The following is a 23392-nucleotide window of genomic DNA, read 5'->3' on the forward strand; positions in this document are numbered from 1 at the left end:
CAACGGTCTCGCATGGGAGGTAACATAAATCAGTTGACCTGGCAACAGCTTCACGTAGGCTCCTCAGCTCACAGCTCACCTCCGTCGCGTTCACTCTTCATCATTCACCTCACCACGCACATGATGTTCTCGTGACAACGACATGAACCCACAAGCTCAACCCTTTGTACCGACTCAGCACACCTGGACCGACGACAACGGCATACCCGAGCTGCTGACTGCTGCACGTCGACTTCTCGTCATCTCCGCCTGGCACGGTGCTGTGGTGCGCAAGCAAAAGGACAAATCAACTTGGGTAATACCGACTTCTTCGCGGCATGGAAGCGCGCCGTCACTGACAAGTGCTTCGAGAAGTGCAGCAGCAAAAGGCGAATCGAGTCCGTGGGCTCACATCGACAGCGTAAGTCCCTTCTCGCTTCTTTTTCCTACCATCGACCTTCGCGTCGGTCGTCGGCGGCGGGCTTGTGACGCGTTGGTGACTGTTTTGGCGGTGGCCCATGCGCGCACTGATAAATCGGAGAATTTGGCTGGCAACTTCCTCTTTTTCTTCATCGCATTGCCATTGCCGCGATACCCCCACTACACATAGATAGCGGTTTTGGGGCAAAGCTGACCACCCACCGCAGTATCTTAGAAGCCAACATCGCTACACCAACACCCGCGCAAGCACACCTGTACAGCAACCCCCTGACGGCACTCGAGCACTGACGGCGGCCATGAACGGCCAAGGCCAGGGCAACTGGCAGCAGCGCCATCCGCCAGTGGCAGGCGACGGCGGCGCACACGCTGCTCGCTTCCCATACCCACCACCACCTCCGCCTCAGTACGGCGGCTACCAAACGAACCAGGCACGCAACAACACAGCTCTTCGTGGAGGTGTGCACAACAACTTCGTCCCGCGCTCGAATGGCAGTCCAATCGGCTACCCACCGATGAACAACGGAGGTACCACCAACGGCTCGATGGCTTCAGGCCACTCCTCGCTGAACGGCAATACGTACGCCGATGACCCGTACGTGACCCGCCGCCCTGACTCTGCTCTCGGAAACGATATGGCTGGCCAGAAGACCACCTTCCTCAATGCGCAAACTCCGCCGGGACGTGTGAACAGTGTCCCTCGCCGCCATAGAGATTCTTTTGGCTCGAACGGCACGTTCGCCACTCAGATCGAGCAACCCATGTCTCCACCAGCCAACGGCAATCACTACCAAGCTACGCACCCTCAAATGCGTCCTACCACCCAGCTCGTTCAGCATCGCACGAATGGTGGCCCACAGCACTTCGCTGCTCCTGTCGCTCAGCGCCGTGCGAACATTGGCCAGCAGTTGCAAAACGCTATGCACCCTAATGTCCATGACATTGCGGCTGGTCTCGGTAACATGCAGCTGTCGCACACGAGTGCTCAGTCAGAGAGCAATGGTAGCATGTCCACATCAGTCGGCTTCCCTGCTCACTACAACCAGGAGGGTACCGCACGCACACTCGCTGAGATGATCAAGCGCGCCGAGACCGAAGACCCGTACGATCGCAAGATGGCTCTGTACACGACTGCACCACGCCAGCCAAATCCGACACTCGGCCCTGCTCGTTTCAAGGACAGCCGCATGTTTGCCACGATCGGCGGCTCATCCAGCAGCACCCCACCAAACCAAGCTGTTGGGCTGGTCAAGAAGGGTCGTCCAGACTGGCTCGACCTGGCTCTGGAGGGCAACATGACCCCCGACCTGGAAGAGGCATTCAACGCTTTGCCTTTCGACGAGCTGTGCCGTGGCTGGTCAAACCATCACGCCGGTGTGGTCCGCATCAAAGACATCCCCTATGCCACCACGCGCCAGGAGATGACGGCTTTCCTTGGTCGCAATGCTCAGATTGTCCGCCAGCCAGAAGGTTCCCCATTCCACGCAATCCATATCCTCATGGAGCGTGAGAGTGGCAAGACCATGGACTGCTTCGTCGAGGTTTCAACCCCGGCTGAGGCTTCGTGGGTTGCCCGCCAATTTGCTCGTCGAGTCGACCAGAAGCGCCCACCAAAGGTCGGCGATCGTACTGTGGAGGTAGTTTACAGCTCGCAGGATGAGCTCATGTTTGAGCTCTTCCCGCGCGCTAAGCACGTTCGGTGGAGCAATGGCCAGCCTGTGGTTGATCGCAACGAGCGAAAATACTACAAAGACCAGGCTGCCGTCGGGTTCCAAGGATTCCTTCATCCCGAGGAGCTTGTCGCTCTGTCCAAGCATGCGACTTTGCATGAGCGTGTAGGTCATCATGGCCGCCCTTTTTTCGAGCATTTGCTGATACTTCGCAGTCTCCATTCGCGAGCAAGAGCCCTTGCCGTGTGTACGAGGCCATGATCACACTTCTCTACAAGTACCCATGGCAGGCGATCGAGGAGATCACTATCGCTGAGCGTCGAGCGATTTACGACGCGTGCATTGGTCTGATCAAGACTTTGATTGTCGCCCTTCGTCGCAGCAACCTCCAGCACTCCGCCAATCAGCCAACTCCTGGCCTGCTTCAGGAGCTCACCACGGCTGCTCTTGTCTGCCCAGGATTCACCGAGAAGCAGAAAGCTTCCGTCATTGCCGCTGTCATCCAAGGTGGTTTCAAGGGTATTGCCGACGGCCGTGACTTGAACGTCAAGCTCGGTGGTCATCACGAGTTCAGTGCTAGCTGGCCTTTCTCTGCACTGGGCATTCCGATGGATGTTGAGCTAGATGTCCTTGCTTACTACGCTCGTCTTTTCCGCGAGGCTACCTACGAACCAAAGGCCACCTCGCTTGCGGCACTCAAGGCCAAGCAGGCATCCGGCCAGGGACAGAACCCAATGGGAGAATGGTCCATCGACTACGGCAACAACCCGTCCAGCCTCACCCTCGCGCAGATCGGCCAGATCGAGTACGACGCTGTCGAAAAGCTGCTCAAGTTCATCTGCGACGAAGCACCAGCCGAGCAACGCCCCTACAACAGCCACAGCGCTCCGGGTAGCATCGGCCGCCAATCGAGCAGTTCTGGCGGCAGCGGCAGCGCTGGTCAGCGAAGCAATGCTACCTACCACTCCCTCTTTTGATCTCGCAGTCTCTGCTGCATGTCCATCGACTTGATACATTGGGTCGATCGCCGGCGATCACGGTTCTTGCTTCGGAGTTTCACAAAATTGGGTCAAGGATGGGAGTGCTTCGGTTTGCAGCGAAAAGGCTTTTTTGTAACAACATGGATATGGGCGCATGACACGAGTGAACGATGGAAATGAGTGCTACGACTACTATGCATGAAAAAGGTACTGCAATGCGGTGCCAACGATACGATGAGAAAAGCGAGAGAAGAAAACGGAAAACAGCACAAAAAAAGAGTAATGACATGGGCACTCAGCGCAGCGAGAAGGACCATACACATAGAACGAGAGGGTCGAGGCAGACGCAACATGAAGACGGCTTGAAGATGATGAGATGTGCTGGGCGACGGAACGGTGGGCTATGGCTGCTGGGCTGGAGGTTGGTTTCATCGCACGATCAGTCAGTATTGGCTTGGAGGTCATCGTCAATAGCTGCTTCAAGTAACGCAAGTTTCCCCTCACTCTTTCTCCTTCTCACTTGCTCTTTGGACTCCATGGCTGTTGCACTATGTTGCTGTATGGTGCTCCGCTGGAAATATAAGCACGCGCTGGCGAAACGGGTAGGACTGGGACAATGGTGTTGTGCACTGAAAACGCTTGAGCTTGGGTACTTTCAGCGTCTTCGTGCGCGCGAAGCTACTTTCGAGTCTACTCTAAACACACAAGATCTTTTGTACTCGTACACGCCGGGGCATCATGATCGCTGCTCTTCATATGCTCATCTCTTTGACCTCTGCGTCCTCCTCTTCTGCATACCCATCACCCTTTCTTATTTATCCTCTCCCAGACTTTCTTCTCCGCCTCAATCGCAGACTGTGAAATGGTGCTCGCGTAATTCTTCATAGTATCCCACATGGTTCCTTCTCCTGCGCTGCCTGCGCTCGCATTTCCTCCTGCTCCACCAAGTACTCCTCCAATTCCACTGAACGACCCATTTCGATGTTCTTCTGCATCTAGACTTGCTCTCGCAGCAGAAGACATCTCTTGCGCCATAACATTTTGTTGGTAGCCTGGAGGATGGCTTGGAGGAGCGATTCCCCCTGCTATGGGTGATACGGCGCCAAAGTTCAATGTTTTGGGACCGCTGTTGTTTCCTCCTGCTCTTGTAGGGCTTTGAGCGTTTGTCGTATGTGTGGGAGCGTAGTTCTGTTCGGGCGGGGACATTGCCATTTGAGGCGGCATAGCTGTCACGGCTGGAGGAGGTGGCTGTTGTTGTTGGTGTTGTTCGAGAAACTTTGCTGCTTCGCCGGCTTTGGGTGGAGGTGGGAGGCTCGTTACTGGTGCGGACTGCTGTTGTGAAGTAGGCACTGGCACGGCGCCGGGTTGTGGAGGCGGTGGTCCATAATTGCTCGTGGAGTCTGACGTTCGTGTGGGCTGTGGTTGGTAGCGATTTGGCGTTGGGGCTGCGCCTGTGGGAGCTGGGACTGCTGGTGCGCCGGGCTGAGCGGGAGGGTAAGATGGAGGCTGCTGCTGTGTTGTCGATGCTTCTGGAACTGTGTTCGCTGGTTTCTGTGGCGTTATGGGCGCGTCTGGGAGAAGTCAGATGTGTCTGCTCGAGGCGAGGCAAGCATACTCACCAATGTGAACAGGAACTGGCGGCATTGTGGTGACTCTCGACTCGTGCAGAACTGTGAGGCTTAGTAGAGTGTAGAAACTGAATCGCAGATTGTCAGAGATCGATCTGTTGCAGATTGTGGACACTTTGCACGAGCTGTTTGGAGAGCTCCAGCTGTTTGCCCTTGCAGGAGGCAGATGTGACTTGCGATGACGACTGTCACGTGAGTGGTTCTGTTCGGCGTTCGTGAAAGGCGTGCGAAAAGTGTTGGAAGAGAGTGAAACAAACAAAACTCTATACGCCTTTAGTACGTGCAACCAATTGTAATACAGGGAGAACATCTGCGAGAGCCGGATAAAGTTACATGCGTTCCACGCGCTTCGACTGGAAGCAGCGCAACGCCCCAATGCCACTTCGTCCCCGCTCACGCCAAATTTTCCGATGGCAGAGCAACAGTAGTGCAACCCGTTGTCTCCTTCATCATGTCCACAATCGAATCGGCATGTGAACCGCTTTTCTTGTTCGTGAAATCGCCTCTTACTTGACCATGTAAATCGACGGGGCGAGTCGTTTACTTGAACTTCTTGCCGAAGACAATGACCTGGAGCTGATCGTAGATGGAGAGCACACCAGCACCAGCGACACCACGGAGGATGTTGGCACCGGCACCCTTGAAGAGAGACTTGACACCCTCCTTGGCGACGATCTGGCTGGCGGCATCGAAGGAAGACTTGTACTTGACGGCCTGTGCGGATGTTAGCGCCTTGCCACGTTTTCAAATAGCCGATGTCAAATGTCCAACTCACCTCACCAGAAGTCATCATCATACGTCTGCGGACAGTGTCGAGTGGGTAGGAAGCGATACCAGCACCAGTGGTGACAGTCCAGCCGAGGAGGAAAGAGGCCAAGAAGTTACCCTCGAGGGAACCGGTGAGAAGGACAGGCTTGAGCGAATCGTACATTCCGAAGTAGAGACCACGGTAGACGACGATACCAGCGACGGAGGGACCGAAACCACGGTAGAGACCAAGGATACCATCAGAAGCAAGAGTCTTCTTGTAGACGTCCACGAGGCCGTTGAATTGACGGTCACCACCAGTCTTGGAGTTCTTGGCGTCGTTGGCAAGACGGGTACGGGCGTAGTCGAGAGAGTAGACGAAGAGGAGAGAAGTGGCGCCGGCCATCTGGAGAGCTGTTAGATAGATGCCTTGGAAGCTTTGCGGCTGATAGGAGACTTACACCACCAGAGGCCAAGTTACCAGCCATCCACCAGGCGTATCCATCACGCTCCTTCTTGTAGCCGAACATCGACTTGAAGGTGTCACGGAAAGCGAAGTTCAGGGCCTGGGTTGGGAAGTAACGGATAACGTTGGCAGTGTTACCACGCCAGAGGGAGACGACACCCTCATCGGCGGTTGTGCGGCGGAAACAGTCCATGATACCATTGTACTTGTGCGAAAGACGGCCAGTCTTCAACATCTCGTCCTGTTTGGGAAACTCGAGTCAGCGCCGTGTTATTTTGATGGCAGAGAGAAGCTGATTGAGCTTTCGTTGGCTAGCTACCTTCGTGGTAGCTGCCGAGCGGCTTCAGACGTACCTGGTTCTGAATGAGGAGCTTGACACGCTCGATAGGAGCGGCAGCGGTCTTCGAGACGGCGGCGGAGACACCACCCACTGTTATCCGCAGTCAGCGCGATGTCCATTGATGGTTTCCCAGCTCCCATGCTCTTATCGCCAGCTTTTGCGGCGCTTCGGCTATTCAGGCGTCGGCGACACGGGGTCGGCGCCAGGAGACTGTCGGGGTGTACGTACTCAGGAAGTCGACGACGAAGGGCGGCATGCCCATGATCGTCTTCTCCTCTTGCTTAACTGTGAGGGATAGTTAGTTTCTGAGCTCGTTTCTTCCAATGCGCGGCCAATGTTTGGAGCATCGGCGCGCACGCTCGAAAGGCTGCGGCGTACCCGGTGGAACGTTTGCCATTGTGACTGTGAGGTCCTTGACCGAGATGTGACTGGAAGAAGGGGATGTGAGAGTGGAGATGTTGATGTCGTGGATGAAAAGTCGAGTGTTCTGAAGGGTCGGAAAAAAGGACTTTCAAAGGAGCTGGCAGATGCACGGTTGACAGTGCAGCCATCCCGAGGAATCCCGCTACCTTAGCCGATTCCCAACAATTCTTACGCCGATACAGAGAAAGCAACGCTCAAATCTCGTACTTCTCCAGCCATATCATTCTGGACTCGATCTTTCTCGGTCTCGTTGCGCCCGACAGATCAAAATATATACAATCCAAATTTGCCATCATTCTTCTTCCCGATCACGCAGAATCTGTCTTTGTTTACAGCGTACTGCAGAGGAAAGCCAAGGCCCTAGAACTTCGCCCGGATCTTTCGTACAAAAACTGGCACTCTGGCAGTCTGACAGTTTGTTGCGCGGCATTGCAGCACCATCGTGCCAGCTGTCGTCCTTCAAGGATTGTGCATAAGTTACAATATGGCCGACCTACGATTACTACGAGTTCTTGCACTTCCTCATTTGGCAACGTGACCGGCAGTCGAAACATCCGCTCTCTTCGAGGCTTCTCAGGTGGCAGTACATACAACGATCTGCCGAAGAAGAAAGCGGCTGTCGTTCCGCAAGCCGTCCGAACGTCTACAGGCAGCACGGCGTCTTGGTCATCCTACAGTGCTCTCTGAATATCACGTGAACTGCGTCCGAAGTTCCATTGTCGCTAGGAGGTAGCAGAGCCTTGAGGAGCCGAGTCCCATGTTCCATGAGGGTAGACGATCTGATCAAGCACGCAGTAGTCTCGTTCTCAGTCCTTGATGAGAGGGAATTCTGCTTCTGAACGTTTCTCCATGGCTGCCACATGTCAGAATTCTCCACGTTGGGCTACTCCGACATCCCACGACTTATTAAACTCGCGGATTCTCTGAGGTCTGCTGTCTTGGCACGGTCGAGCCCAGCAGAGATTATTACATTTGGAACAACCCCCTCATCATCGCTTTCCTAGTCGACCATCCTACGCCGACGTGGCCTTCTCGTCCACTTCATCACCGAGAGCTCTCAGCACTCGAGCCCAAATATTCGTTCTCGGCCTCCTCTATGCCATCCTCCTCGTCCTCGTCCTGGGTCTCATCCCCCTCATCTCCATGTTGCCTAAGCTCCTCTTTCAGCTCGTCCAGATTGCTCCGCAACCGCTCCAGCATGAACTGCTCGTTCTCATTATCCTTGTCACTGCGCTCCTTCACATCGTTTCATACTCTCTCGGCAGCTATGCGATATCTTTCGCCCTCCCAGTAGGCGGTCGTACAACCAGACACAAGAACACAGTTCTTGATGTGCCAATATGCAGGCAATCTTCGATTTCTTAGATTGCTTTTGGCTGCTGTCACAGTCTGCGGATACTCCTCCTGGTGGGAAACCGAGTGCTTCTAGGTATGCTTGGCAGTATATCGATCTTGCCTCCGGAGGGCCCGAGGTGTGTGTAGTTGGCATAGTATTGATCGAGTGGGCGCACGCGAGTTGAGGCTGAAGTTCAATGTGAGCGTGCGAAGTGGCATCTGAAGCTCAGTTGTCATCTGGCAGGCACGGTGGCTCCAGTCTGTCCTGCACTTGCAACGGTCGTTCTTGCCGCGCCCAAGTGGAAGGAGCAGGAGCCACAAGACCAAACACCGCTGTCATCCTCAGCAGTGAGAGACTTTGAGACCGAATACTGGAGACTCGAACTCTCAAGGAACGCTTGCGCCGCAGAGTCACTGTGTGAGAAGAAGGTGAAGGTTACTGCAGATCCTTGAGGCGCATGGGAGGGAACGCAGTCTGACATCTTAGCCATTAATCTATAGCGACGCCTGCTCCTGGCTTCTCTGCCCACTCTCCTTCTGTGACCCATCAACGATCTCAAACACCGCTTCCACGCCCAGATGATCCGTCACCCAGGCCTTCTCAAAGCCCAAGTTCATGATCTCCTCCGCCTCCTTCTCATCCTCCACAACTACATCTCTCCCAAAATACCCAAACTTGGCCAACTTCAAGCTTCCTTGTCCTTCCGATGCTGGTGGCGTATAATACACCTTATCCATCCTACTCGTCCCGAATCTCTCTCGCAAAACCGTACTCGCCTGCTGGCCCCATGTGTGACCTTCGGTGTCACCTTCCTTGCCGCCAGATTCCAGATAGGCGTCTAAGAGATTGTTGTCTGAATGCAGTGTCTTGTCGAAGGGTTGTATGGCATTGAAATCTCCTGCTGCAACGGCTGCGGAGATCTTCGGGGACTGGTGCATGTAGGATGCTATAAGAGACACCTGAGGCGGGCGAAGAGCAGGTGTGAAGGCCATGGATTCGAGGTGTGAGTTGCAGAGTCTGATAGTGAAAGGGTCTTGCTGTTGCGAGGGAGAGGCGACTTGAATGTCTGAGATGAGAACATCACGCTCCATTTTCGTGGCACTGTAGTGCACGCGGAAGAGGGAAGTTGGAGGTGTGCTGCGGGAGAGAAGTGTTATTGTGCCTGATTTGTTCTTGGTAAATTATTTTGAATTGAGCGGGTGTGGACTGATGTCTATGCGTACCATAATGCCCCGATGCCCAATTCGATATATCGATATCCGAGATACAAAAGTTCTGCTGAATCCAAGGTTGTTCGGAGACAGTTTTGAGGTCTGACTCTACACATTCTTGGAGATATATTGCTACTGCGGTATCCTCGGACTGGACAACATGCTTCTGCAGGTACCTAAGGCCGGCCTTCATTCTTGACTCTGGAAAGGGTAACATGAAGTCGATGTTCCAGCTGTGTAATGCTAGTTTCGAAATGTTCGCAGAAGGAGGTGTGTCTAAGGGCTTCGCTTCACGAGCGGTCCATTTATCACCATCATGGATATAGTACGGCTGATGCCAGGGTTCATCGAGTTTCCAAGGGATTGAAGGTCTTTTCTTGTCTGCAACTAATTGGATTGATCGTTGAACGAGAGCGTCCATTATGGAACTTGTGCGGGCTGTCGTAGTTAGTGGTCGGATGAGATTGTTGAATCTGTGAAGCATGAGGAGAGAAATGAGAATTGAGTGTCTATCTAATGTCAAATGACGTTCTGATGGAGAATATGTATTGCCTGCGAGGAGCGGAGCTGCCTTCTAAGCTGACTGTGGGAGCGATCGAGCGTGACAAAAGTCGAAGTTTACTACCAGCTCGCGTTTGAACTCGCAATGATGAAGGCGTAGATTGTTCGTCTTTCGCGAGGAGATTTAACAATATGCTGGTACTTGCATACCCACAAGTGCAAGATGGATGGCATGGATGTGCAGGGGCAGCCGGTGCCTCAGCGCCGATGACATCTCCTGGCCAACAAATTGGCCGCACGACCGCGTCCTCCAAACGCGACTTTGATGTTTCTTGAACTTGTCTCAGACACTTTTAACATCACACACTCTCTGCACTTTGCGACTTGCGTCTTCAGCTGCCAGCGTGAATTGTCTAAGCACTCACTTCTCAGTCTCTTTTGTTCTGCGCAATCAATCTTTTCGGCCAGAAAACAGAACGTTCCACAATGTATCAAGCATATTCACTGCGCCAGCAGCATCGCCCACCGGGCATGCAAATCCATGCTGTACCGGAATCTGAGCGCGCGATCGACTCAACAGGACGCAAACTACCGTGGGGATACGACTACAGCGGACCCATCCAAGTCGAGAGCGATCGCAGCACGCCAGTCGAAAAAGGCCCATTCGGAAAGAGCATGAGATCGATGAGGAGAGCAAACAGCAGATCGCGCAGCACGACTGCTGTGCCGAGACAGAATGAGGATGCGCGAGCGCGGCAGGAGCAGTTGGCTGCTGAGGACGCAGTATTTGGGTCGTTGCGGAGAGTAAACACAGCGTCAAAAGAGCAATCGAGCCCCGATGGTACAACACAACCAGCGAACGAAAACGCACGAGCGCCTGCACCGCCCATCGAGGGTGAGAGCGAGCCTACGGAAGTCTTCCTGTTTGGGTTCGGCGAGGACATGCAATGGGCTGCGATCGACTTCTATGAGCGCGTGTCGGGTGGGATTGTGCTGGAAGATTACGACCGCACACCGAACGGCGCGCGCTTCGACGTCTCAAGAGTGCGGCAAGCAGCGCAGCGAAGTTTGTCACGGGCAGCGTTGAAGAAGAAGAATACCTACAGAGGCGGTAACAGCTGGATCAAGGTCACATTTGATACGAGGCAAGCTGCGGAATTGGCTGTTGCGAGGAGTCCGCATACCATTAAAGGATACTTGGTCTACGCGGAATACTTCACCGGAAAGGGCCCAAGCAAAGATGAGGCGATACATGCTACGCAAGCAGGTGCTCAGTTGACAAGCGAAATCCTCCCTCGTTCGCTGAACACAGAGGCGCCAATTTTGGAGGGTGATGGCAGCAGTCAAACAGCAACGAGCGCGACCGCGACGAATGCCACAAGCGCAGCACCAAGCAGATCAGGGCGAGGAGGCATTTCCGGACTTCCATGGAGCGTTGCTTCAATAATGCAAGATTCGCCTACGAACAGCTCGAGCACGATGCAAAACGGATCACGAAATAACAACGCATCTTACGAAATGGAGCAAATCCCGAACACACCTACTCCAGCGCAAACTTCGAGCTTCCAACCTCGCGATGGAGCTCCAGTCATTCAGCATCGTCCTAGCCGTCTCCTCGAAGGCACAGTCCGACTCGTGCCAAAGGCGCCTGAACTTGCTCTTGCACCGAAGCAGCCCAAAGCCAGCTGGACGAGCTGGCTCGGGACAGGCGAGATCATCGGAGGTGCGGTACCGAGGAAGGTGGATGGAAGTTTTGATTGGGAGCTTGCGAGTCTGTACTGGAGATTCTTCGCGTGGATAGACTGGCTCTTTGGAACGGATCTGTGTGGGTTGAAAGGGGATGAATAGAAAGTGCCACTCTGCAAAGCGTTCTATGATGTTCTTGAGCGAGGAGTTTTTAAACTGGAAATGGTTCACTTGGGCTGGTTTGAGAATGAGGATGCGGACGTGCAGATTCGATACTGAATACGCACGAGAGAATGGGTTCGAGAATGAAAGAAGTTGTAAGGTACCTGGCCCAACTCTGTGAAGCACAAAAATGGATGGGAATGACTTACGCAAGCACAACTGTACACTGAAGCCACGCACATTCACTCCGTGCCCAATTGGGCATCGCTTCACAGACTCCATTATCACACAGGCCCCTTTTCCAATACAATGGTACAACTCCCTCCCCACGCGGCAGCCCGTGCTCATTTCATGGCATCAACCACGTCCCGTCCCTGGTCGTAGAAGATTCCAAGACGTCATCTCTCCAAGGACGTGGATGCATCGAAGCAGGAGTGCACTAGGGCTCCGCCGCATCAAGCTAGTCATCCGGGGCCTGTGCCATGAGATCCGAAATCCAACCTTGGAAAATCCCATGGGACGACGGAGATATCAACTCACCAGGACGAAGAGGCAGGGTCAACAGGCTTGCGGCATTGCCTGCAAGAGGCAAACCGCGAGAAACTTCGCGGAGTTTTGTGGAGTTTCTGTTGAAGCTTCAGTGCTTCGCTGCAATGCTCATCATTGCTGTGTCGACGCATTGTTGTCATGATGAAGTGGACGTACCGGACATGCTAGGACAGCCTGACTTGGGAGAATCGCGGACTGCTCAGCAGAAGCGATGAGTACCTCTGTATTTGGAAATCCTTGTTGATGAGAGGCTTATGCGGGATCTTTCAAGATCGGTTAGGATGTTAGCGAAAGTGGATTGATGAGACTTGCGTGGGCACATTGTCTCGCTACCAGACGAGAGGTGGGTGGAATTTCCAGAAAGTTGGAAATAGATCTTGTGCTTCGTATGCGAGATTGACAAGACGGCAGACGGCAAGCGTTGTTTGGTAGAGAGCTCGTGTGGCAGCTGTGATGGAAAAAGTGGCAGAGTGGTTGTTCAACGGATGCAGACCCTTGTCTTCCGTCTGTCGATGAGGTTCGCAGAATGTAAAGTATATCTTTGATATCTGTGAAGAGCCGGGAATGTGCCGACAGCTATTGCCATGTTGTGAGAGATGTCTTCTGTTGGCATTCGGCTTGTCTTGCATCATTGCTAAAGAGCGCAAGCATTCAGTGCGTGGATGATGGGCTTGGAATTGATCACGATACGACTTGCTTGCTGTTTAGGAGTCGTCCAGATTGATTCTAGCCTGTTCCCAACTTATTCACAAACGAGGTGTGTGGTGGCGAACGGAGTATTATTCCGGCCCAGGTCCCTGAGTTCCTATGGGTTCCCATGGAAGCCATCGACCAGGTTTGGCCATGCAAATTATTGCTCGAGCATCGACTTCACTCGCTTCATGCAGCCAAGTCTGTATTGGAGGTGAAAGTGGACGTTCTGGGATGGTGGGCAGACGTCTCGAGCAGTGGCACGCGAAGCCGAGCTCGCAGGCGTTCAATTGCACGTGTGAAAAGGCCTCTCCTCGGCGCTGAGACATGCACAATGTGGGTGTGGCGCCGCCTTCTGGTGCCAATGGGAGCAGTTGTCGACGTTAGCAGGCAACGAGTCTGTGATGGGAAAAGCTAGGGGAGTTTTCTGGATGTCCGTCGAACGGCGCACATGCAAGCATGGCTTCGTCCTGGACGTGGCTTCCACGTTTCCGAGAGCATGAGTCGCGTACAGGTGTAGAGCATGCAGAAATATAAGGTTCCATCGTCGGTGCATTGATCGCCAGCATTGCAGTTGACGACTTCATCTTTGCCGACGGCCCACGGGCAACGCACTCGCTGATATTTGCTCACTGCTCCGCCAGGTCGTTGAACCGAGATCCATCATCGCGCCTGCCACTACTTCGCTCCCTGCAAGACATCTATAGCCCGATCTGCTAGGCCACGCCTTCCTGCACGTACGCCGAGCCGAGGGAGCGGGACAAGCACCAAGTGCACTTGCCTGGAAAAGCAAAGTGCAAAACGTCTAGTGCTATATCCTCCACCTCACGCCGTCTGATACGAGTCTTCGTCCCTCTCGCCGAGGATTGGAGACTGCCTCGCCATCTCTTCCCTTCACCTACGAGGGTGTGCACCTCGCGCATGTTCTCGCCTTCCTGAGGTGAATCCCTCGCACTTCCATCCTCGCGTCACAATTTCAGCGCCACGATGGTGTACAACATTACCTACCGCCGCCCTTCGAAGGTCCAGGCATCGTCCAGTGATTCCATCAATGGAGACGAGAAGCAAAAGTCTATCAATGAGTCCATTGAGTCTGGAAACTCTGGCATGAGCCATGGCATTCCAGCAGCGTTGTCCTTTGACCGCATTATCGCTGGTGGCACTTGTCCTGTGAGTGCACCGCACGATATCTCCAGGATCACACTGACCTCAGACGCAGCCCGTGACGCTACGAGAGTTCATGAACTACCTCAAGTACATCGAGTATGCAGCTGAGAACCTGCAATTCTTCCTCTGGTACAAAGATTATGCCTCACGTTGGGAGCAGCTCAAGGACAGCGAGAAGGCCTTGTCACCAGAATGGACGATACCTCCAGAAGCTGACATGACCATCCCGCCTGCTCGGCCAAAGCGAGTACCCGCTCAGATCGCGGCAGTGCTCAAGGACACCGACTTTGCAGATGCACCGAAGCAACCTGTGGAACGACCTGACCCTTTCAACATGCCGCCGAAGTCTGGGTCCTTTGAAGACAAGAGGGAGTTTGATTCGGACTATGCGATGTCGATGAGCGACGACAAGACTCTGTTGAGCAGTACGAACAGCAACAACCATCAAAGTGTCACGAACCACGCTTTTGATGAGGCCGGCATGAAGTGGAAGCCATGTAAGCAGTGATGCACCCCCTTCCAGTGAATCGACTCTGACGAGATACAGTCACCTCGCAGGCATACCGCGATGAAGTCTCCCGCATCGTCAGCATATACATCGCTGAAGGTAGTCCCCGTGAGCTGAACTTGTCCTCACGCGAACGTCAAGCAGTATTGCATGCTCTGCAGCACACAACCCATCCCAGCGCGTTCAACTCCATTGTCACGAGCGTTGACTTCTCTTTGCGCAAGCAAGCCCACCCCAACTTCATCCGATGGACGATCTGCAACGGCAACCGATCTCGCGTCATTTTCGCCCGTGGTCTGGGCATCTTTCTCATCCTGGCCGCCTTCATCGCGGACCTACTCATCACTCTCAGCTCTGCTGGACGTGGATGGAGGGTGCTGCCTATCATCGGCTGGCTCCTTGGCATATCCACTTTGATCGCTGCCTGGAAGGGCATGTGTGTTGTCTTGCATGGCCTGCATCACAGACACATCCGGCCATGGGAGCTTTTCACGGACGAGACGGAAGAACAGATCAACGAGAAATTCAACTCAAAGGATGGCCTTGTCTCTGAATCTCGCAATTCTTTCGAAGAAGAGCCGTGGGTGCCACGTTATAAGAAGCGAAACATCATTCGAAAGATCTTCGATCGCGAAGTCTGGATTCAGGAACCTGCTCTACGCCAGATTCAGGACACCATCTTTCTCCAGTCGCTGCTCGGCGCATTTGTGGCTTCTGTGATTGTCGTTGGCATCTTCTGTGCGGTGCCTCATGGTAACTTGTTTTAACACTGACGCAAATTGCATGAGGGCCAAGGACGCTGTATGATTACGAAATAAAAGCACTGTTAAGACAGCGATGATCAAATATATATTCATGGGCAAAACATGGCATGGTGCTGGGGCGTCGAAATTCTGTGATATGCTACATCGAGCATGAGTACAGCACACTCAACTCGATCTGGCGCTGGGAGCGGGTCAAGCGGCATTTTTAGAGGAAACGGTCGCTTTCTGGGAAAGGGAAATACATTTTAACGAGACCATGTATCACGTAACGAATTGTTGTGCATATGACGTAGAGCACCTTGTAGATTTGAAGGATTTCCCGTGTTGCCAGTTGCTTGTGTCACCTATCGTGATGGGGGCAGGAATCTTTTTGGCAGACTTTACTCGGCATGGCTTACGCCTTTCATCTAGAATATGGTCACTCTGGGCATTCGTAAGCCACCTTGCATTGCACCGCTGCTAAGAATAGCTTCAGCTCGTGATGAAGACGTTAGAACATACAATGGAGCAGGAGTTTTGGAGCACGAAGTCAGCTTGTACAATGTGTAATATGCAAGGCTGGAAACAGAAAATGGTCACAGATCCGAACGAATGGATGCTGGCCAGTCGGTCGGGAGGAACAAGTGAACAAGCTTCTTTCCCTTCATGCAGGAACGTGGGCTGAGATAAACTTCATGTACTGCGATATACACTGCACAATGCAGCACAGCCTGGCGTTCTTTGGGAGAGGTGTTTCAGCTCTTGCGTAGAGCCTCCGTGTAAATATTTTGATGTGTTGTTGAGACATCTTGAAAGATTTGTTCAGTTTCGTGTTTCTTACTTCCTCAATTGTTCTGCTAGAATCAAGTCTCTGAAGCAGCTGCGAGCTTTCCCAGCTATTCTCAACCCATCCCATTGGCAAAGCAAGGTCCAATTCCCTCTCACGCGACACCACTACAACACTCCCCTTCTACCTCGAATTTCTGCACGACATACGCAAATCCACCATGTCCTCCGAACCCAACGGCTCCAACGCCCAAGCGCTCTTCTCCCCCTCCCTCATCTCCGAACAAGTCGCCTCGCAGCTTCCCACAGGCTACTCGATCCGCCCGCTCGAACGAACAGATTTCGAGAAGGGTTTCCTCGATGTTTTGCGGGTTTTGACACAGGTGGGAGAGGTTACGAAAGAGGAGTTTGAGCAGAGGTTTGATGATATGAGGGGGCCTACGACTGGGGAAGGTGCGGCTGCGAACAAGGGCGGGTATCATATTTTGGTGATTTTGGATGGGGAGAAGAAGATTGTGGGGACTGGGGCGTTGATTGTGGAGAAGAAGTTGTGAGTATATTTCTGGTTTCTGGTCGGTTTGGTCGCGCGGTGGCATGGAGGTGTTGGGGAGCGGTGTGAGGGCATAGTTTGAGTGGACAACGCGACTAACTGAGAAATCACAGCATTCACCACCTTGGACTCGTAGGACATATTGAGGATATTGCAGTCACGAAAGATCAGCAAGGGAAGAAGCTGGGTCTTAGGATCATTCAGGCATTGGACCACTTGGCTGAGAAGGTGGGATGCTACAAGACTATTCTGGATTGCTCAGAAGCGAATGAGGGGTTCTATGTCAAGTGTGGGTATAAGAGGGCTGGGTTGCAAATGGCGCATTATTACAACAAGTCGTGAGCGTGAGCATGAGCGTGAGGAAGTTTTGATGAGGCATGGTACGAGGTAACGGCAGGTAAATTATGACAGGACTCCGGGGACAGTGCGAGTGAGGGCGCTTCGGCAGATGAGAAGGGCGGAAATTTGTGAACGGAACTCTATAGAGACAGATCAGCTAGAGATATGAGACCATGAGTTCGAAGTCCGGGCACATTCATGTGCATGTCCAACGACGACTCATCCTTGCTGTACCTGCCAAGCCAAACAGCTGCTTCGCATCTCGTACCTCGAGCTGCAACATCCGAGAATCTTACATACCCAGGTTACCACTTCCCGCATCTTGGTCAGCAAAGATATCGATCTCCATGAGGCTGGGTCTTTCCACTACTCACTTGTCCTTTCGAGCATCAACACCGCAAAGCTCTTGGCAAATTTCTGACTGACGCAACCACTTTTTGGAAATCTCTCAAGCGGGCAAGAACTGTCGACAGATCGTACATCTTAGACATTTTCTTCGCAGTGGACGATGGTCAGTCCGATTCAGGAATCAAAGAAGACAGGCGAGGATGGCGCTCCGAGCAAGCCCGCCTTCGAGCCAAGAGAAGGCAAACAAGTCAAGACATCGATCACTTTGCCAGACGAACTATGGCACACAGTCCTCGAGTGTCCATGCACATTTCCAACTGCAGTGTTCAACACGGTGATGCTAAACTTGATCAAAAATCCCAACATCACATCAAGTCATCTGTTCCGAGCAGATATCTTCTATGACAGCGAGACCGACCATTCTTTCAACCCAGATGATGCATCAGATCCATACCGAGATGGTCTTGTTGCTCATATGAAGAAGGAGTTGCAACCAATCCGAGCGAACTGGCCGGAGTTTCGACTCGAGCGGACGATAGTGAGACAGCTGATACCGAGAAATCCGCAACTGGACAAGCCTATTGTGCAGACTTGCCACATCTTCGAGCAAAGTAGAATTGAGGGAGAGCAGACTGAATATCGACAGCTGGTGCTGTACATACCACATGTTCTAAAACTGGAAGATATGCCGTTTTATCATCCAACTGTCTCCCAGCTGGCTTTTCTACACACATGGAAATCTTCATTGAAATCGCCAGCATCAAAGAAAGACCCCACCGTCTCGGAACACCTGAATGGGAACGCAGAACCTCCGGGGACTCTCACGCTCCTGTACCGCCTCTTTTCAGACGAGACCCTTACGACCAAACTCTCACGCACGGCTCTCAAGCTGCTCCAGACTATCCATAAGCACGGTCAAGGACAACTAGCTGGCTACGAGAAACGCGTTCATCATGATCAGATCATACCGCAAAAGCGCTATCAAGACACTTATACCCGCCTCAAAGCGAAATATGGACGGCACTTGAGTGAAAAGTGGGTAGAAGTGACGGATCCAGGCAAACATGTGTTTGAGGATATCGCGATTGCTGCCTTTTTGATTGAGCTTTGGAGGGATATGTATGCTGCTCCAGAATTGACCGCTGGGGTCAATAGAAATGGTGACCCACGGCAAGAGAGTGAGAAGGACGACGATACATCACGTGACGATGAGCAGCTGCCTAGATTTCCTGGCTTCGTCGATATTGGCTGCGGCAATGGCATTTTGACATACATTCTGCTCGCTGAAGGATACTCTGGCTCCGGCTTCGATGCAAGACAACGCAAGACATGGTCAATATTCCCCGAAGAGACGCAAGCTCAGCTCGAACAGAAGATACTGGTCCCGAAAGTCTTTCAAGACGCCTATTCTCCTACCGACGCATCAGAACCCTCTCCAAACAAGCCAACCGATAGAGAACCCTCCTCGAATTCATCCCCACCAGAGGTCTGGCACTCCGGCATATTCCCTTCTTCACCCACACCTTCACCAGCAGACTCCTCAACCAAAGAAGGCCCCTTCATAATCTCCAACCACGCCGACGAACTCACAGCCTGGACTCCTCTCCTCGCCTACCTCAACAGTTCATCTTTCATTGCAATACCCTGCTGCAGCCACGACCTCAGCGGTGCAAGATTTCGTGCTCCGGCTGCCACAGCTCGCGCCAGGGCCGAAGCAAAAGAAGAGAAAGGGAAAGGAAAATTGGATCATCCTTTGGCTTTTGAGACGAAGAGGTTACCTCAGCAGCAACAACACGGAGCCGATGAGGAGGATGCTCAAGCTGGTGCAGAACGAGACAGCGCATCAACATCGCCAGTCCCGATAAAGATACCCGAATCCGGCTCCCTTCGCAAATCCCTCATTCAACAGCGCCTAGCATCCGCATATTCAACTCTTTGCTCTTACGTTGTAAGTCTTGCTACAGATGAAGATTTGAATTTTGACAAAGTGGAAATGGAAACGTTGAGAATTCCGAGTACAAGGAATACGGCGATTATTGGGAGACAAAAGCAGCAGAAAACACGAAGTGATGGCGGAGAAGGCGTGGAGGAAAGAATGCAGCGAGTGAAAGAATTGGTGGAGAGGGAGATGAAGAAGGACATCGGCGCTGTGGCGGGAGAGTGGATTGCGAGGGCGGAAGGGTTGATGAAGAAGCCGAGTTCTGGGCATTGATTGGACTTGTGTATATGAACTCTTGATACCGCTTAGTCCGCCGAGCGATCGAGACCTGTTGGATTTTATTTCAACGAGAGCGTGTTCTGAAAAGGCTTACTACTTCCTGTTGTGGAGCGTATTGAACAGTTACTTTCGAAGGCGTGTGTAGATGCCCATTCGAGACTGATACCAAGAGAAGAGCCGATTTCAAGCTTTCGAAAATGGTTCCAATTACTTGCTACTGCAAGAATTATACCAGCTATCCTGTTTTCATCGTTCGTTCGTAGGTACTCGCCTCAGAAACACACGCTCGCTTCTTTCAAGATCAGCTCTTGTCGCTGGTAAATGCAATAACACACTCGCAAAACCAATTCAGGCTGTGGAATCGAATCGTAACAATCCTCTTATCCATTTCATTACCCAAGATGCCGCATCATGAAGGAGACGCCGGCGGCGCGATCTGTCCCTTCGCTTTCAGGCTGGAGACGCTGTTGCTGCGATTGAGGTGGGGTTGTGGTGCGGACTGCGACATCAAAATCAGCACATTCCAAACATGACTGCAGAAGGCCACGCAATTCTCACCTCCTAATCCGAGTAGTAGCCCGCCTTGCGCAGATGATACTCCTTCTCGCGAGCTTCCTCCTTTTTCCTGCAGCAAAAACACTCCTCGTTAGTCTCATTTCTCACATCACGAAACACCACACTTCAACATCGATGCTGCTCCGCAACCACACCATCTACCCGAGTACTGTTCTTACCTCGAAGTGGAAGGTGGTGGCGGCGGGTGTTTAGTACGATCTTGACTCTTGCCGCGCACAGAGGAATAATCATGCTGATGCCTATTGATACTGCTGTGACGAGAGTGATGTGATGTAGCACGATGACGAGGATCAGCATACCTTTCCCTTGCTTGAAACACGTTAGCAGCTATCGCACCAACGGCCGTGGCGAGTGCTCGAGGCACAGGCCCTTTTCCAAACTCGCTACCGATGAGACCGCCGGCGAGCGCTCCCACTGCGCTGTAACCTAATCCTCGCTGGCTCGTGTCAAATGGACCTTTGACTGTGGACTTACTCTCTGATGCGACTGTGGGCGGTGGGACGTCTCGAGGGGGTGGACGGGATCGTCTTCGTCGGCTTCGGCTTCGTTCATCGCGGGAGTCTTCGGAGTAGTAGCTGTCTTGCGATGGCGATCGGTCTCGCCGCGATCTTCGAGACCGGCGGCGCTCACGTCGTGATTGACGAGCGGTTTCGTCGGATTCGTAGCCGCTCCTCGATTTGTGATCGTACCGATCATCATACTGTCTACTGCGCTGTTCCTGTGGGTTAGGCATATATCCAGGCTGGGTACCCGGTAACGCTTCCTGGGCGTACGGGTTTTGCTGATAGTCTGAGGGTGGAGGTGCCACTTTGGTCGCAGCGACTTGGTTCATGTAGGTAGGCTGCACTGAGCCCACGTCGGATTGAGGCGGTGGGTATCCTTGAGCATGTGTAGGTCCTCCGTAGATGTGCGCGTAGGGAACATATCCAGTAGACATGCCGCCGCGCAATGTTGATGTTGATCGGGCTGGTGGCTGATTAGGGTCGTGGCCGAATGATGAGTTGACACTACCAGCAATATTCGGCTGAGGTTGGAAGGGTTGCGGTGATCCATAAGCGCCGCTAGAAGCCTGCGGTGACCCATATGCACCATTGGAAGGCAACGGAGAGCCATACGCTCCGTTCGAGGGAGCAGGCGAACCGAATGCCCCATTCTGCTGGAATGCTTGGGCAGCAGCAAATCTACCTCCCATAGCCGCAGCGCCAGCCATCGGATCTGTGTATGTTACCGAGGGCGGAGGTGGTTCAGCAGGAGGAATGGCACCGTCTCCATACTCGATGCCACCACGCTTTCGTGACGACCGATGGTGGCCATCGTCTTTCCCATACTTGTCGTCGTCGTCCCTCCGCCGCGCTCTACTACGCTTGCGACGCGGCCGGTTGTTAATCTCGTCGAAATCGTCTGCCCCATCGACCGGCTTCTTAGCATCAGACCGTCGCGACCGATGTCCGTCTGATCGATAACCATTCTCTCGGTCGTCTCTCGAGTCGCGATCGTCTTCGTATTCGTCGTCGCTGTAGCGTCTCGATCGTCGTTTCTTCATTTTGGCGCTGCTCTTCTTTTCCTCCTTCTCGAGCTCGTCCTCAAGGTCGGCCTTCTTCTCCTTGGCCTTGTAGTAGCCGCCAGGAATCTTTTCGAACCACTCGTCGGGCACCTTGTCGGCCTATATTTACCGCCAAGTCAGCCCTGCAGCCATGACACCACGTACCGGGATATGGTCGCTTGGATAGATAGACTTACGCCCCACATGACACCTGTGACGATGATGGAGGTTAGTTCGAGACGCGATTCATGGGCTGCAGTCGGCTCGACTTCACTTCACGCACCTCGCAGAATGAGCTTCTCCATATGAGGTCCTATCCGTACGAATGGCGCGGCTCGCGGGATTCAACTCGTCGCTGCGTTGCGACTGATTTCGACTGTCTGAGGCCTTCCGGCTGGACTGTTCGACGATGCTGGAAATTGGCCGTGCCTGTTTCGCGTGCGTCGGGTATCAAGACGAGCAAGGAAGAGGCTGTCGCTTTTGGTTGGGCTTCTGCAGCATGGCGAGGATGCCGCTGTTACACGAGCCCAGTGATCGGCGCCAGGTCGCCAGTCAAGAGAACCACGTCGCCGGTGGCTGCTGGCGTTGTGAGCTGTTCACTGCGCGCGGCTTGGACGCGGCTGATGGAATATGTGCTGTTTACCTCGCAGGATGCGGTGAAGAGAGTGACGGATATGAGAGATGAATGATGGAGTGAGTGACTCGGCGAAGAACGGCGGCCTACCTGTTTGCTCGATCTCGTGCGACGAAATGCTCGAGCGTGTGCTATCGTGCTATCTTGCAGGAAGGCGCAGACGTCACTCTGCAGGAGCACTGTGGGCTTCACTTGCAAACGGTATACCCGCCGGCAGGAGCCCGAATTGCGACTGCCGAAGTACCGAGATAGGATCCGGTGCAGCACCCAAGAATGTGTTGGTGGGCGATGCTTTCTTTTGCGCTTGTTGATGTGCCAGATACGGATCACACGCAAGATCGTGAAGATGTGGAGCCGTATTGGCCCTTATGAGTTTCGGGAGGGTCGCTGACTAAGTATGCTTGGCATCACAGCGTTGCTGAACCGCATGTGCTAACTGCGAAAGAGAGCTCTCTTCTCTGATCTCCTTCCTCATGCAAAGTGGTGCTAGAAGAACCATTCAGACCGACAGATTGATGCCCCTGATCCAACGTTAGCCTTACACGATCAGTGCGACGAGGATTTGACTGGAGATATCAGCGGAAATAGTATCGTATCGTCGCGACAAGATTTGCAACTATAAGCCTTGAGTCCGGAGGAGCAGTCTTCACTTGCGGCATGCTACTACATCTCAGGCCCTTCGAACAAGGTGAAAACTGCTCGAGCCCAAAGGTGCGATCAAATTGCGCTATGCGGGGGAGAAGCGTGGAGAATATGCCGAAGCGTACACTTACGAAGCAACACGTTGCGCAAAGAGTTGAGTACGAGAATACAATGGAAAACTGGCTGTTGAAAAGCGTCTCGCGAAGTAGGTCCGAAGAAAACTTCACTTCGAGAAATATTCGCCGAATAAGAGAGGAGTGAGATGTAGAGACCGACAAACACTCTCCGAGACATGGTACCTGTACAGTCGAAACAGTCAAACTGGCCAGTGAGGAACATTCTCCAGCGCACAGCATAGAGCAGTACGCAGCACAGGAATCTACAACTTTGACCAAGACGACTGGGATGATCTAGTATGCTAGTCTAGTGGTCAGTCTGTCTTGGCCAGTCTGGGCGTAAGCTGCACAGACCGTGATCGAGATCCAGTATTAACGAACAGCCAGTCGGAACATTCGTTCATCATAGAGACCAG

At 53.1% G+C, this 23392-nt stretch overlaps 9 protein-coding genes across 9 annotated transcripts; 5 read left to right on the forward strand and 4 right to left on the reverse strand.

Moving 5' to 3' along the window:
• Positions 1-142: 142 nt before the first annotated feature.
• On the forward strand, positions 143-3064 carry RHO25_002089 (uncharacterized protein; the record flags this gene model as incomplete). The annotated part of the gene is made up of 3 exons (XM_023594676.1): positions 143-400; positions 627-2252; positions 2303-3064. 3 exons carry the CDS (start codon positions 143-145, stop codon positions 3062-3064), a joined length of 2646 nt encoding a protein of 881 aa, XP_023458163.1.
• An 804-nt stretch (positions 3065-3868) lies between these two features.
• RHO25_002090 (uncharacterized protein) lies at positions 3869-4711 on the reverse strand (the record flags this gene model as incomplete). The annotated part of the gene is made up of 2 exons (XM_023594677.2): positions 3869-4638; positions 4687-4711. The coding sequence occupies 2 exons, from the start codon at positions 4709-4711 to the stop codon at positions 3869-3871; spliced, it is 795 nt and encodes a 264-aa protein (XP_023459364.1).
• Positions 4712-5235: 524 nt separating this feature from the next.
• Positions 5236-6645, reverse strand: RHO25_002091 (uncharacterized protein; the record flags this gene model as incomplete). Its single annotated transcript, XM_023594678.2, has 6 exons — positions 5236-5409; positions 5471-5848; positions 5904-6149; positions 6262-6338; positions 6477-6533; positions 6627-6645. The coding sequence occupies 6 exons, from the start codon at positions 6643-6645 to the stop codon at positions 5236-5238; spliced, it is 951 nt and encodes a 316-aa protein (XP_023459365.1).
• A 1856-nt stretch (positions 6646-8501) lies between these two features.
• On the reverse strand, positions 8502-9098 carry RHO25_002092 (uncharacterized protein; the record flags this gene model as incomplete). Its single annotated transcript, XM_023594679.2, has 1 exon — positions 8502-9098. The coding sequence occupies one exon, from the start codon at positions 9096-9098 to the stop codon at positions 8502-8504; it is 597 nt and encodes a 198-aa protein (XP_023459366.2).
• Positions 9099-10205: 1107 nt separating this feature from the next.
• RHO25_002093 (uncharacterized protein) lies at positions 10206-11567 on the forward strand (the record flags this gene model as incomplete). The annotated part of the gene is made up of 1 exon (XM_023594680.2): positions 10206-11567. One exon carries the CDS (start codon positions 10206-10208, stop codon positions 11565-11567), a length of 1362 nt encoding a protein of 453 aa, XP_023459367.1.
• Positions 11568-13793: 2226 nt separating this feature from the next.
• On the forward strand, positions 13794-15248 carry RHO25_002094 (uncharacterized protein; the record flags this gene model as incomplete). Its single annotated transcript, XM_023594681.1, has 3 exons — positions 13794-13976; positions 14026-14470; positions 14521-15248. 3 exons carry the CDS (start codon positions 13794-13796, stop codon positions 15246-15248), a joined length of 1356 nt encoding a protein of 451 aa, XP_023459360.1.
• Positions 15249-16231: 983 nt separating this feature from the next.
• Positions 16232-16902, forward strand: RHO25_002095 (uncharacterized protein; the record flags this gene model as incomplete). Its single annotated transcript, XM_023594682.2, has 2 exons — positions 16232-16560; positions 16674-16902. The coding sequence occupies 2 exons, from the start codon at positions 16232-16234 to the stop codon at positions 16900-16902; spliced, it is 558 nt and encodes a 185-aa protein (XP_023459361.1).
• Positions 16903-17407: 505 nt separating this feature from the next.
• On the forward strand, positions 17408-19459 carry RHO25_002096 (uncharacterized protein; the record flags this gene model as incomplete). The annotated part of the gene is made up of 1 exon (XM_023594683.2): positions 17408-19459. One exon carries the CDS (start codon positions 17408-17410, stop codon positions 19457-19459), a length of 2052 nt encoding a protein of 683 aa, XP_023459362.1.
• A 567-nt stretch (positions 19460-20026) lies between these two features.
• RHO25_002097 (uncharacterized protein) lies at positions 20027-21889 on the reverse strand (the record flags this gene model as incomplete). The annotated part of the gene is made up of 5 exons (XM_065602173.1): positions 20027-20090; positions 20341-20350; positions 20516-21704; positions 21782-21795; positions 21868-21889. The coding sequence occupies 5 exons, from the start codon at positions 21887-21889 to the stop codon at positions 20027-20029; spliced, it is 1299 nt and encodes a 432-aa protein (XP_065458245.1).
• Positions 21890-23392: the final 1503 nt, after the last annotated feature.

The sequence above is a fragment of the Cercospora beticola genome, chromosome 1 (assembly GCF_033473495.1).
Source record: "Cercospora beticola chromosome 1, complete sequence".
Classification (NCBI taxonomy): domain Eukaryota; kingdom Fungi; phylum Ascomycota; class Dothideomycetes; order Mycosphaerellales; family Mycosphaerellaceae; genus Cercospora; species Cercospora beticola.